Consider the following 14,375-nt stretch of genomic DNA (forward strand, 5'->3'; position numbering starts at 1 on the left):
ACAACACACCCCCCAAGCCCCTCAGCTGCCGGGGAGGGGGATAAGGGCATCCCGCCCAAACCGCTGCTGGCGCGACTTTCCCCGGGCTGCGCGGCCACGCGTGGGAAGAGCCACAGGCACAGAACTCCCTCCCTCCCCGCCCGGCGGCAGCGCCCGGGGCCCGCCCTGCCCGGTAGCGCCCGCCGGGGGGGTGCGCCCGCCCGTCCCGCCCCTCTCCGCGCCTTGCCCGCCGGGGGGCTCGGCCGAGCCTGGGAGATGTAGTCCCGGCTCCCGGGCTCGCCGGCGGCCGGCGGGGCTGCTGCGGGGGACTACGTTTCCCAGGCCCCCCTGCTGCTCGGCCGGGCCGCGGGAAGGGCCGGGCTGTCAATCAGCGCGCGTCGGCGGGGGCAGCGGGACCGGGATCCCCCCGCCTGCCCGCCCCGTGTCCCGCTAATAATAAGTGCTTCAGAGCCTTAAAAGCAGGGAGGCAAGTGTCATGCGGGCGCGTCGTAAGGGGCTGAGCTCCGGCTGAGCGCCCGGGGCCGTTTTGCCGCCGGCATAACCGGGAGAGGGGGGGGAAAAAAGGGGGAAAAAAAAAAAAAAAAGCCTCGGAGCTGGTTCCCGGGAAGGGACGAGAGGAGAGAAGCCCGAAAGGCTGGACAAGCCGTCAGCGAAGTGGCGATGAGGCGCAGGAAGACGGCGGTGGCGGCCGGCTGCTGCCTCGCCTTCCTCCTGGGCACCCTGCTCAACCTCCTCTTCATCCCCGGCGGCTCCGAGCACCCGCCGCCGCCCCGCGAGGAGCTGCCGCCCCCCTCCCCGCCCGGCGCCCCCCTCTACCCGCCGGAGGAGGAGATCGGCGGCGGCCAGGCCGCCCTGGCGCGGCAGATCCGCGAGCGCTACGAGGAGGTGCTGCGCTACCGGCAGCACCGGGCGGCGGCGGCGGCGGCGGGGCGGCGGCCGCTGCGGCCGCGGGAGCGGCGCCTGATGGACCTGGCGCCGCCGCGCACCTCGGCGGAGCAGCCGCGGCCGCCGGGGCCGCGGGGCCGAGCGGCGGCGGGGCCGTGGGCCGAGCTCTCGCTGGAGCCGCCGCTGCTGGGCTGCCGCGACATCCGCGATGTCAGCGGCGTGCAGTACCTGGGCTCGGGCTACACCAAAGCGGTCTACAAGGCGGTCCTCAACCGCACGCTGGCCGTGGCCCTGAAGGCGGTGGACTTCGGCGGGCACGACATCGCCCACTGCGTGCGGCAGTTCTCCGCCCTGGGGGACTGCTACCGCCTCGCCGCCTACAAGATCGTCAAGGAGATGATCCTGCTGCAGCGGCTGCGCCACGCCAATGTCCTGCAGGTACGCGGGTCCGGCCGCCGAGCCCCGCCGGGGCGGGTGGGTCGCGCTGCTTTTCCCCGGCGCTCTCAGTCCCGCCGCGGGCAACCTGTCGGAGCTACCGCCGGCACTCTCGGCGTGCGCGGGGAGCCGGCCGGGTCCGTGCCGGAGAGCTCCCGAGAGTTCGCACACACACCCCCCGTTCCCCGTTCCGTGAGCAGCCGCACCCCTTCGGCAGGCGCGGCGGGGGTCGCGGTCGCCGGGGCAGATGTCCCTTTCCCCGGCACGGCGGTCCCGTACCTCCCGTCCCCATCGTGGTGTGTGTGCAGGAAGGCGCCTCGATGGGCGCTTTCTGGCAGCGGCGGTGCTCACCCCCCGGCGACAAGTGAATCACCCCGGGGCAGGGCCGGGAGCGGTGCGGGATGCGGCGCGTTCTCCCTCCTGCCCGGCATCCCCCTACGGCCGGCCCTGCGGCTTGCGCTCTGATCCCGCTTCCTCGTAAACAAAACGAATATTGAGGTGAGGATAGGGGCGAGGGGGAGGTTGAGGAAGGACTCGGAAATCCACAAACACCCCGCGAATGCGAGAAATAAAGGCCGGCTTGAATGCAAGTGCCGCTGGCTCCGGTACCCCCGGAGAGAAGGCAGCGGTGGGATCATCCTTGGCAGCCTCTGCTGGGACTCCCGGCGGGCTCAGCTGGATCAGCGGAGCCCCGGCACACGGGTCAGCCCAGGGGGCTCACCAGGACAGGCCGGGTGGGAGCCCTGCTGGCCGGTGCGCCGGCACCGCGGCACTTGCCAGAAGGGGCTGCATTGTAGGGCTGTTACACATCAGCATGAATCTCAGCGGGTCCATTTGGATGTAAATGCTGGTATGGAAATTCCTATTGCGTTTCGCATAGCATGAGCGTTGCAGTAGAATAAAAAATGAACGTTAGACCAGACGGTCTCACAGTAGGTGCTTTCTTGAACTGAATCGGGTAAAGGAGTTTTGTGTTTCTTCTTCAGCAGCTGCAGCAGGAGTACCAGCTCCCCCACGAGAACTTCAGATCCCAGCGATCAAAGCTCTCGAGTTTTATAAACTGTTCAAAGAAAGGCTAGTCATGATTTATCACTACAAGAAAATAGATATTAACCTTCCTTCCTTCCTTCCTTCCTTCCTTCCTTCCTTCCTTCCTTCCTTCCTTCCTTCCTTCCTTCCTTCCTTCCTTCCTTCCTTCCTTCCTTCCTTCCTTCCTTCCTTCCTTCCTTCCTTCCTTCCTTCCTTCCTTCCTTCCTTCCTTCCTTCCTTCCTTCCTTCCTTCCTTCCTTCCTTCCTTCCTTCCTTCCTTCCTTCCTTCCTTCCTTCCTTCCTTCCTTCCTTCCTTCCTTCCTTCCTTCCTTCCTTCCTTCCTTCCTTCCTTCCTTCCTTCCTTCCTTCCTTCCTTCCTTCCTTCCTTCCTTCCTTCCTTCCTTCCTTCCTTCCTCTCTGTGGGGCCAGACTGCAAAACCCTGCACTCCTAGGAAGGATATTAGTTGTCCTCTTAAGCTATGATGAATTTTGTTTGGAAAAGCCATGCTGTAGTGCAGCCATCGTTACTGGTTCTGAGAGGATTTTGTTTCCCCGTCAAGATTGATTTTTTTTTTTTTTTTTTTGGTATAAGCGAGTTGGCCAGCATGGGTTTTTTAAAGTAATTTTGGTAGGCACTAGCATTTCTTTCCCGTTTTACTCATGTGTAGTTTTCTTCTCTGGAAGGATTAATTTGGAGCCATCCTTCTCATGAAAAGGAAGTGGGGTGTGCTGTCTGTCCCCGCAGGTGTGGGCGGGGGGGGGTCTCTGGCAGAGCTGCCGAAGTTGCCCGGCGCCCTGCTTCCCCCCACAGCAAACCCTGGAGGAGCCGCAGGAATTCACTTCTCTGGTCCGGGATGTCAGGTGGACTCCGAAGGGGGGAAGCGCAGTCGAGGCCGGGGCAGGAAGAGGGGCAGGATGAGCAGGCACTTCCACCAGCGCTAGGAGAAACACGGCCAGCCTCCGTGCTGGGAAAATGCTCTCATGGGCAAAAATCCCGTCTGTTACTTAGGGCTTCATATTTACATGCCACCCCATTTAAAAATAGATTACGCCTAAAGCAGAAACATGTTTTCAGATTCGTTCCGATTTTGTCACTGTGTTTCCTTTCGCCTGCCCTCCTGCTGCAGCATCCCCCGCGGTGCTGCCAGGCCGGCAGGAGAACCCCGCGGCCCCAGACGTGTCCCCCTTTGTTGTTTAATGCCCCGCGTTGTGGGGGCGCACGGAGCCAGGGTGCTGCGGCCTGAGTCAGGGCCAAACGTGTGATAAGGCATTACCTTGAAAGGAGACGGCAAATACCGACCTGGCAGGCGCTATCTGGGCACTGGCGGGACAGCGCTGCGGGCCAGGAGCAAGTCTCCGGTGTCATGCAGGAGTTGTGGAACCGATGTGGAAAATGGGGCACCAGGGAATAACGTGAAATATATTGGTTATGCCTCTGTTAAAATTTCACACAGGACAGGATCGGCCGACTTCATGATTTTTAACTTGTTTTCAGCAAAAGCCGGCCCGGGGCTTAGAATTCACTGTCCAGGGTTTGCTGCCGAGGCAGAGGAATCAGTTCAAAAGCCAGCGTCTCCTCCTTCCTCCGGCTTTTGACAGGCGCTTCACCTCCCATTGGAGCAGGAGGACCGCACTGGCTACAGACGCCAAAGGCGCTGTGCCACATCTTCTGGGCCAGCGAGGCCCGGGAGCTTCCCCGCCTTTGCTTCTTACCTCTGCTTTGCTCCTTTTCCCCCCTCCCTGGCGGTTCCCTGCATACCCAAACACGATCCGGCTGCTATAAATAGCAGGAAGGACGTGCCACCCTCCTGTCACCGTGCCGTGCCGTGCCGTGCCGGGGAGGGCAGGGCTGGCGGCAGCCGCGGCTGGGGCAGCGGGGCCGGCAGGGATGGGGCAGGGCGGCGGCGCTCACCGGGCGCTCCTCGGCGGCCGCCCGGCGCTGGAGGCGAAGCGGGGCCGCTGGAGGAGAGCGGGAGCTCTTCTTCCTCCGCCTCCCCACGCCGCGGGCGTGGGCGGGAGCGACCCCGGGGAGGCGGCCACGCAGGCGGGCGGCAGCCGCCCTGCCTCAGCTGGAGCCCTCCCGGGTGTCCCCGGCCCCGGTCAGGGCCTGGTGCCTTCGTGAATTTCTTTTGCTGAAAATAAAGTTTCGTGTCAGTTCAGTCCTAGGAAAGGGGGTTTTCCTGTAAATCTCTGGCAGCTGACAGCCTGAAGTGTAGTTTGTAAGATAACAGGCTTGTTCTTTACTGTCTCAGCAGTTCTCATTCTGGCCTGTCTCTTGTCAAAATCAGCTTTTTTTTTTTTTTCAGCCATCCTTTTAAAAAGACTTGATTGTTGTACGATATATGATAGAGGGGAAAAGAGCTCTTTCCAGAAAGTACCAGTGCCTTTAGACAACATGCTGACATATCCACCGTGCCCTCCGCCCGGGGAAGGAGCCAGATGTGTCAGCTCTGGCAGATGTGGTGAATCAAGTCTAGCAAAAGAAACACGGAAAACTAGCAAGAGGAAGAGTGGTTTCACATTAGGCAATGCTGAGGCGAAGGCAGCTTGCCTTCCTGTTTTCATTTCCATGCTCTGCTCCGTCACTTGCACGGAGGGCCAGCTCTGGGCCGTCGCTCCCCCCTGCCCCCGCCGTCTGGGGCTGCCCGAGGCTCCCTGGGGCGGCAGCCGCTGGAAAGGGCAGGTGCAGGCTGCAGTGGAAATGTATTTGCTTTGGAGTGGCGGAGAGAGGGGCAGTTCATTAAAGTTGATTTTATAATGAAGGGCACTGGGGAAGAGGGGGAACTGGGTCACTGATTTATTGTAACAGAGGATTTAGCGGCCCGCTAATTGCTTTGCAGTCGCTCTGTCGAATGCAGTGCCCGGTCTCTTCCTTTCACTCCGTGCTGCGATTTCTTTTCTTGCGGAGTTCAAATGCTGCTGTCTGAATCCTGGCTTTCTGAGCATTTTAGTGGGGGAGATGATTTAGAGTGCTTTAATTCCTCCCTGCCCATATTTGAGGAAGAAAAGAAAATCAAACCATTTGCAGTTAATTTCAAACAACGAGCGCAATTGTAGTGACACAAAGGCAATGTTTGATTTACTGTAATAATGTAATTATAGCCCTGGAGTATTAGAATTAAGGGTGGTGCCATTCTTTCTTCGTCTTTGCATTGCTGAAGAGAAGGGAGGGAAGGTCTGAAACTGCAGACGTTTGGAAAAGTGCAAGTTTATTTCTGTGACAACTATTTATCAGCACTTTCAGTGTGAGTTCACAATGATTCATTTAAGAAGAAGCTACCACTCTCTTTTTAAAAACACACACAAAAGCTCAGGGATAAGGGTTGGCTTTGTCTGATGCTGGTGGAAGACACTTAGCTACTAACAGCACCAATGGCTTGCTGGCTGCCCAGATGAGGCCAGTTCATTTGGCTTATTTAGCTTTAGTGTGAAATTAAAGTATGTAGTTGAAATACTGATGTGGCATCTGCACTAGAAAAGTCACCATCCAAATATCAAAGCAGTTTCTATATGAATTGGGTCAGTTAGCTCTATTGTATTTGTAGCTAATTTTTAAAAGATGGTCATGATTTACGGGGACAATATTTGTCTCTTGCAAAATTAGTTTATTGAAATAGACTGCAAATAATACATCACTTATTGCTGACAAGTAGACTTAAGATGTGCTAGCCGATAACAATATTTTTAAATACCCATTTATAAACAGGATTTTCTTTTCTTTACATGTGATAATTAAGAGATTTTTTTACCCTGATGGTTTCCCTATACATATGCATAGCCAACGGGATAGGGCAGTTTTAATTTCAATGCGAGAATTAAAATAATAAAGCTTTGTATATGGTTTGCTTATTCCAGGTGGAAGTAGACAATCTTTCCAAGTGTGAAGAGAGTCAATATACAATTAATTTCCAGTGCAAACTTATTTGCATAGGGATTGTATGGAGTCTTGAAGGTCTGTTCCTCCACCATCCTTCTTGCAGGAATCTACTGTTGTTTTCACAGAAGGCAGGGGGGAAGGGGAGATTGTGCTATTGTGGAAACAGCTACTCCGGGACCTCTTCCCTGTTGCCAGCGGGTGGGCATTGAATGGCTTTTGTGGTGGCAGGGGTGCAGGATTCCCAGCAACCAGTCTTATCCCTGTCTGGCTGGAGTTTGGCCATCAGGACTCTGGGAACTCCTGACCGGAGGAAAGTGCTGCACTTGCTGATAGCAGCTGGTGGGAGTCTATATGGAGAATTTGTCATTCTTAATTTTTGGATGGGGCAGCAGAGGTTCCCTGGTCTTGGGGATCAAATCTTTAGAAACCAAGTGCCTAATGAGATTTAACTTTTGAGGCTGGAGGTGGATGGGATCTGACAGTGCACCCCAGATACAGGACTGCTGCATTTAGGAAGGTCATGTTAGGCTGGGGATGTTTTTCTAAATTACCTCAGTTGAGCTGCTCTTGGGACAGGTTTCTTAAAGATGAATGAGGCCACCACGTGGTGCAAGTCCAGGCTGATAGGGGCTGTTTAACTGGTGTTGGGATCAGAGGAACCTCAGCTCCCAGACAGATGAGCCTGTCATATCTTGTCTGTGGCAGGGGAGATTGGCACCTCTTGCTGGTCACCTCCTTCCTCTGGAAATTGCTGCCACCACCACTGCCCGGGGAGCCGTGATGGAGTGGCTCCTTTGCCCCAGTCAATCCATTGCTTGACATTATTGTAGGTGCATCTTGAAGGAGATGAGGTATTTAGCTCTCTTGGGCACCCTTGGAGATGGTTAGTGGTGGTCGGCAGAAGGTGTTGGGATGGGCATTCATGTGGTGAGACAAAAAAGCAGGCAGTGCCACCTACTGATGGCTCGGCAGAGACATCTGCTGCTGCTAACAGATGTCCCCACAGCCCCAAGGAGCACGGGCTGGAGTGGAGAAGGGCAGGGAGAGCAGACAGATGCGGTTTGGCGAGGAAAGAAGAATTACACAAAGTGCTTCTTTATTGTGAGACTGCTTCCCAAAAGGCCCAGATGTTATCCTGCACTTTTAAGAGTGAAGAAAGGATCTGTTAACAAGAACTCCAGAGCTGCTGGAAGCATAGAGCTGATACAATTGCAAACCCACTCTTAACTGTTCCTGTCCCTAGAAGGCAAGCTGCACATCTTGATGCTGAAGTCACCAAATAGTATTTTTTTCCCATTGAATTCCTTGGGATGGCAGAGGGTGTTGAACTTGCAAAGCTGCTGGCAGGAATGACTTTCCATAAGGCACATGTCATCACATAAGTTAGAAGGGCTACATTGTCCCTCCTTTTAAAAGTAGCATTCATAAAACTAATCCCAATCATTTGTTGAATGATTTCTATGGTTGTTTCTCAGTTTTATGTGCCATGTAAATCACTCCAAAAGACTGGTTTGAATTTCTGCCTCCTTTATGGGAGTTGATGACTTGCAACCTCATCCAGTTTCTTTGAGGAGAGCCCAGCACTGCTTCTTCTGCTCAGTGGCGTGGAGAGATCAGTGGTCACCACAGGGTGCTGTGGGTATGATCAAGTTCTCCCTTGCTGCTTGCTGTTTTTCATGGGAGCAACAATGAATGAAAGAGGTCATTCTGGGCCGTCAATATCCTGGCCTGGAATTAGTTATGACCAGGACAGAATTGCAGAGGGAAACACATGGTTTTTATAACTTATCCTTTCATTCCCCCTGCCCTCAGTGTGGGATAGCTAGGTAAATCTCTTCTCCCTGGTATCCAGTGATAAGGCACTTGGGAATTGTTCAAAGCTGCCCTGGGGAAGGTTGAGACCTGACACTAAGGAGGGTGGTCAAACACCTGGGGCAGGCTTCCTTGAGAGGTGGGCAATGCCCCAAGCCTAAGAGTGTTAAGGAAGCATTTGAACAATGCCCTCAATAGCACCTTTTAGTCATCCCTGAAATGCTCAGGAAGTTGGACTACATGATTTCCTGTCCCTTCCAACTGACCAGCGGAAATATCCTATCCAATCCTATCCCTGAATTGGATCATTGTGGCCCTTTTGCACATGCTCTGTCCTCTAGTTGCAGCTGTGTTTGGGAAGGGCAGGCAGGGATGTGGTGGTTGGCCAGGGAGGAGGAGAGGACCCCTGGAAGAGGACACCAGGGCTGGCATAGCTCTGCTTCTCTGTCCTTCTGCTCTCTGCATGGACACAGTGTTGATGGATTCAGGCGTCAGCTCAGGCTGTGCTTGGAATTGCTGCAGGCCTGGTTTGTGAAGTGTCTGTGTCAAATACGCAAGCTGGGCTTTTAAAAAGATGGTTTTTTATGGATTTTTGTGTCAATACAGTTGTCTGATGGTTCAGGTAGATGCCCCGTGACATCTAACTTCTGTTGCCATTTTTCATTTGAGTGATGGCCGTGAAAAACTTGACAAGAACTAGTTCTCACAGGCACTCTGCTAATGTTAATATTGACTCTTGACTGATTTTAAAGGACTTGTTATTTTTCATCACACTTAGCTAAACTGCTCAGTTTGGGTAACAGACACCAGACATGAGTATATTACATTGTTTTAGGCCAAATTTGGAACAAGTTAGTTTGGATAGACTTGCCTTTTTCTTGGACTATGAAGCTGCAGATAGACTCCAAGCTTATTTTAAAGCTTGCCATGATAAAGTTCAAAATGACTCATACCTAAGAAAGAAAAATTATACAGATAGATTTATTATAATGAATCCAAGACAAGCGTTTCTGAACACGTGATGCACAGAGGTTATTAGACAGTTCTGTAATGCAAAATCTTGTCATGACAAAGGGTTAAAGTTGTGGTGCAGTGGAACTGAGTGCTGTGGCTGTGAATGGAGGTCAGGGGAGCTTCTGATCTGGCTATTTACAAGATAATGAACTATGCCTCCAGTGATATCAGCCTGTTTCCATTGAAATCATGGTTGTATGAGTGATCCATTTGTCTTCCCTGGAAGGCTTTACAAGAGTAGGCTGCTTGAGTGACTAAATATTTGCAGGGTTGGGCCTTGAGCTTGTGCAGTGCAATGCAAATTCAAAGTGCTGTAAATGTTTTTAGTAGAAGAATTTTCCACTTCAGAGTATAAGGAAAGCAGGGAGAGTAAAAGGGAGATAAAGTTACTAAATCATAAGATTATAGCCAACATAATATGTGTCTGAGCAGCAGGTATGTATGGATATGGATACATACATATACCTCTAAAATATATGGAGATATCTGTGGACCTTTATGGATATAGCAACAGATACGGGTAAATACACATAGTGCTCTGTTCCTGAGTACTACATTCCAATTTTTCTATTAATGAAAATGTTTAGTAACATGTTTAGTAATAGTGCCAGGAATGAGATTCTTGTTCCTTTTAGTTCTCCTGGAGTTTAGTGCTAATCATAATAATACATTTATAAATAAAGCCTAGGCAGAACTGTGAATTTAGAATTTAATATTTGATTTACCCACTGCTTTCTCTTGGTTCTGAAATCCAGTAGACAAAATCCCACTTCACAGCTGTCAGCACACAGTTTGGGTATCACTCTCAAAAGGTTCTGCACGGTGCTGGGAATGTTCTGTATGAGTCTTTTCCCAGTGAAACCCAGCACTTTGCAGGGCTTGATTGCTGGATCTCTATGGGAGAAAATCAATTTACTTCTCAAACATCATCTTATATATTCTATAGCAGGAAAATGGGCATTGGATTGATCTTTAGTGAATTTAGGCATTGAGTTCCTTGCATTTTCCAGGTTCCCTGCATGTTACAGGTTTGCATGTGCTTTTGGGCTGATTGGCAATATATACAAATATTTACTATGTATTTTTAAAATATATAAAACATTTTAAAATACACATTCAAATATTGTGTGTATATGTTAGATATCAGAACAGGCATATACATATATGTCATATATACAAAAATATGTGTATATATGTGCTTGTGTGTATATGTATGTATATTTATAGATGTATGTACCATCAGCAAGGAGGGGAAATTTTTAAAACACAAGTGAGTAATAAGCCTTAAAGTGACAGAAATGTCTCAAATAATGTATTGGTAAATCGTAGCCGTATCAGGCTGTGCTGGGGATTTTTGCTCTTGCAGGGATGTACTGTCTGAGTGCTTCAAAGATGAAAGGTGAATCCAAGGACTGGTTGCCTAAAAATATTATATTAACTTAGCAATAAAGTAGTAAGAGCTTCTAAAATACTCTGTTCTGGTTTTGAACCACAGCAGCTTAAGCAAATAGCTCATAGAAAGGCCAGTAGGAGCTTTTTATTTCCCCTGGGCACCAAAACACTACAAAATACAATCTCGACACAACCAGTTTTGATTAAGCAACTCTGTCCCCATGTATTTCTGAAAAGAAAGGCTGTGTCAAGTGTTGACTACTGTCACTCTTTGTACATGTGAGATTGTGTTTCATGGCACTTTTCTATTGTGGGCAGAAGCTGGGTCCTACTGTAGTCAAAACTAAAAGAGAATAGCAGTCCAAATTGAAAGAGAAGAGAGTTAGGTTTCTGAAATTTACTTCTGGTGAAATGCAGTTGAGCCTGTCACTTATATTACAGCTGGTAGCAGTGTGCTTGAAGTTCACATTCTGGGACTTACAGAAATCTCACGTTCATTAAAGAAAAAAGGGGGAAATGGCCAGTTTTTGTGGTTGTTGAGAGAAAAGAATATTCACAGTGTGTTGTAATTTTTAAGGAAATGGTATGATCTGTGCAGGGCCATTTTGCCCTCCAGCAGTCCTGCCCCAGCCCCGGCAGCAGAGCTGAGCTGAGCCAGCAGAGCCCCAGCTGGGGAAAGTGGCTGGAGACCTGTTTGGAAAAGGCGGATCCTACTGTTTGTGACTGAGTAACCTCCACAAAGGAAATTTAACACTTTGGCCATGGTTCTAGTTTGACATTTATTTTTTGGAAAGTCCAGCTGGGGTGTCTGCACCAATGCAGGCGGGCTCATCGTTCGCACAGACTTACCCTGCTGATGACAGCTTAATAAGCTTCTTCTTTTTGTGTTTTTATTCAGTAAGCTTGTTGGCTTTTGTGTAGAGGCTGACCTCTGCTTTTGCCCTCCCCTGCTGCCCCAGCTCCTCTGAAAGGGGCACCTCTGTCCCCATAATTTGTAGTAAAAGGGAATTGTAAAGGGAGGTGAACTGGCCAACTGTAGGGACACGGGCTCCTACAATGCAATGTAGCTTTCACAGGGCCGACCCTGTATGACCAGTGTACCTAAAAGCTGTTGGGAGCCAGTGGGGATTTTGGGTGCAGAAAGACTAATGCAGGACTGAGCCTTTATGAACGAGAAAATCCAAACAGCGAGGGAATAATTTGGTAAACAGGGCTACTAGAAAGAAATGAATTACAGCACATGATGTGAGAACAGGTCAACATTTCATATCTGGCATACATTTTTCTAAACAGACAGAAAGGCATCCCAGTGTCGTGACTGTTTGCTATTAGATTCCACACAAAAATCTATTGGGGTGGCATTTAAATGCAGTGACTCGAGATAGCAAAAAGATGTGGGATTGTATTTCTTTCCATTCATTTAATTGGAACCATACTGAAAAAGCGTATGAAAACCATCACTCTTCAATATGTCTGAAGTGTAACTTTGTGACGCTGAGAATGATGTCCAACCTAATAGAATTTCAGATAGAGGAGATATTTTGGCTCATCTTTTGCTTCCAGCTATATTCAGTTTCCCTGTGTGGTTATTTTTCTTGGTTTTGTATGCACCAGCTATCTGCTTCTTACTTCACTGTCTGGGAATACAAACCATTCTGTCTCATTTCTGACCTTAAAATGGATTGGACAAAAACAAAAGGAAGTTAAAAAAATGTTTTGGGTAGTACCCTTGTACTTGTTTCTTGTGTTGTGTAAGTCAGCTTTTTAAATGGAAGGCCTCAGTATTGCTGCCTGGGAATATTTTGCATCTATATATATTCTGTACTTTGTACCATCTGTGTGCTGGGTGGTGGTTCATCAGGAGGGGATGAATGTAACCATTTCAGATGCTTAACTGGCTGTTGGGACTTGCCCAGTTTGTAATCATGGTAATTGCCCATACAAATATGGCCATGTAATTACATGTGCATTTTTGCATTCAGTTTCAGGAGTTCATTTGGAAAAGTATAAATGCAGCCCAATAAATCCTTCATATCTCAGACTTCTGTGCTTTTATAACTCTATACAATTATGTAGTAACACTGTATCTGGAGAGGTTTCATTAAAGTAAAATCAATAAGGAGCTCAGGTTAGTTTATAGATATAGTCAGATACTTGGGCAGTGAAGACTTTTGCCGAGGTACAAACTGGACACTAAAATGAAAGAATTGTGGGCAAAATTCCAGCTGAGAGCAAATCTAACTTGTTGTTATTACTATTGACACTCATGGATTGAGATACAATAGACAAAAATAGGCACTGTAATGAATTTCTACTTCTGTGATCATATGCACATAAATAGATAGTGAGACTCATTTTTCAATATTTTTTGGTGTAAGTATATTTATATATTATGTTTGTATAATCAAAAGGAATGAATAATGGTTGTTTGTCTTCTGTGTTTCTATTCCCAGAGTTGTTTTCCCAAATATTGACAATGTCCGATGGAGACCGATACCTTTTTTGTATTCAGTGTTACTGTGAACCAACAGTTACTACAATACTGTCATTTCCCAGTCTGGATTGCTTGCTAATTTCCCTTATGGCTTTTTTTCCCAGTGGATAGTATTACTGTGCTAAAGACAAGAACTGAATTCTGCAGATGATACAGAAACAGATGCTAGATTTTGACGCTCAAAAGTGAGGGTTTTCAAATTTGCCAAGCTTCAGCCCATCTCCTTAGTGTGCCCACACACAGGAGGGGTGGGAAGAAGCTGGTAAGGACTGCAGAATCCAACCTTCCCAGAGCAAATAATATATATTATAGTAAATATTTTCATTTAAATCAGCTTTTGGTTTGCTTAAACAGTTGTGCTGGTGTGATCCTCTAAGATTTAACTCCTGGCAATAAACTGCACGAAAGTGGTGTCACGGATGATAAGGTACAAGCCCGAGTGTGGTCTGAGTGGCTCTAGATGGAGAAATTATTGCTGTTAGTATCTTTGTCATGGTTGTGGCAGCAAAGACAAATGTCTGTTTTCCTACTTCAAATGTTCATGTTGGCATCTATCACAAATCCTCTTTTTGGCTTGTTTTAAAATAAAATATTTTAGCTATTTTTTTTTTTTGTTTAGGTTAATGTCGGTGTTTAAGCAGCTGTTTTGAAATACAGTACCATTTTTACACCAAAAAAGAAAAATTGTTTACTTCTTTTACATTTTTGGCACCATTTTTTCCTTTAAATGTAGACAGCTACAGTCAAAACTAGCAGCATGGCTCATAACAAATCCCATATTTGCTGACTTTAGCCTGGTCTTTGCTTTTCTGCCTGGGGAGGTCACAAGCTCTAAGAATGTGCTGGATGCTGGAATCTGCTCGCAGGGGCTGTGTGCAGCCTCAGCCGCTCCCTCCAGCCATGGCACTCTGCTTTCCTCATGATTTGGGATCAGCCCCTGTCCTGGCTGCCTGAGCCTGGCTTCCTCTGCAGTGCCCTCAGCACTGAGGAGCCCCCTGTCATCTTCCCTGAGCTTTTTAAAACTGAAAGAGGTTTGAAAAATCAAATTTTTCAAGGCAAGGCGGCAGAGGAGTAGCAACAGGGCATTTTTTTCAATGCTGCATTTTCACATCAAACCTTTTACTGTATGCTTTATTTGACTGGGAGCAGAGATTACATTTAATTTTATTTCATGTGCATGCTGTTCTGGCTGGAAAGTTGTGATCAGATCCTTATCTGGCTCATTTAATATCTTCTCTGCCAGGGCTTGGCAGGGAGTTCATAAAAGCCTGTCCCCCAGCCTGTCAGACATTGTCCCACTCCATATAAAGCAAGACAGTCTCTCCTCCACAGTCTTTAAATAATCTTCTAGTGCAATTATTTGTGCAAGTGGAAATCATTCAAAAATCCTTGGAAAGCAAATAAAAGAAGAAGCTGGAGTATGGCTGAAATTGCCAT

The 14,375-nt window shown here is 48.7% G+C and overlaps 1 protein-coding gene across 1 annotated transcript in view; it reads left to right on the forward strand.

Moving 5' to 3' along the window:
- Window positions 1-428: 428 nt before the first annotated feature.
- The window catches only part of PKDCC (protein kinase domain containing, cytoplasmic), a 36,250-nt gene continuing 22,303 nt past the window's right edge, over window positions 429-14,375 (forward strand). Inside the window, exon 1 of the mRNA XM_030944842.1 lies at window positions 429-1,323. Within this exon, the coding sequence (XP_030800702.1) occupies window positions 661-1,323 (663 nt within the window). The 5' untranslated portion in view covers window positions 429-660. The remainder of the gene's footprint in view (window positions 1,324-14,375) is intronic.

Source organism: Camarhynchus parvulus, chromosome 3 (assembly GCF_901933205.1).
Source record: "Camarhynchus parvulus chromosome 3, STF_HiC, whole genome shotgun sequence".
NCBI classification, from domain to species: domain Eukaryota; kingdom Metazoa; phylum Chordata; class Aves; order Passeriformes; family Thraupidae; genus Camarhynchus; species Camarhynchus parvulus.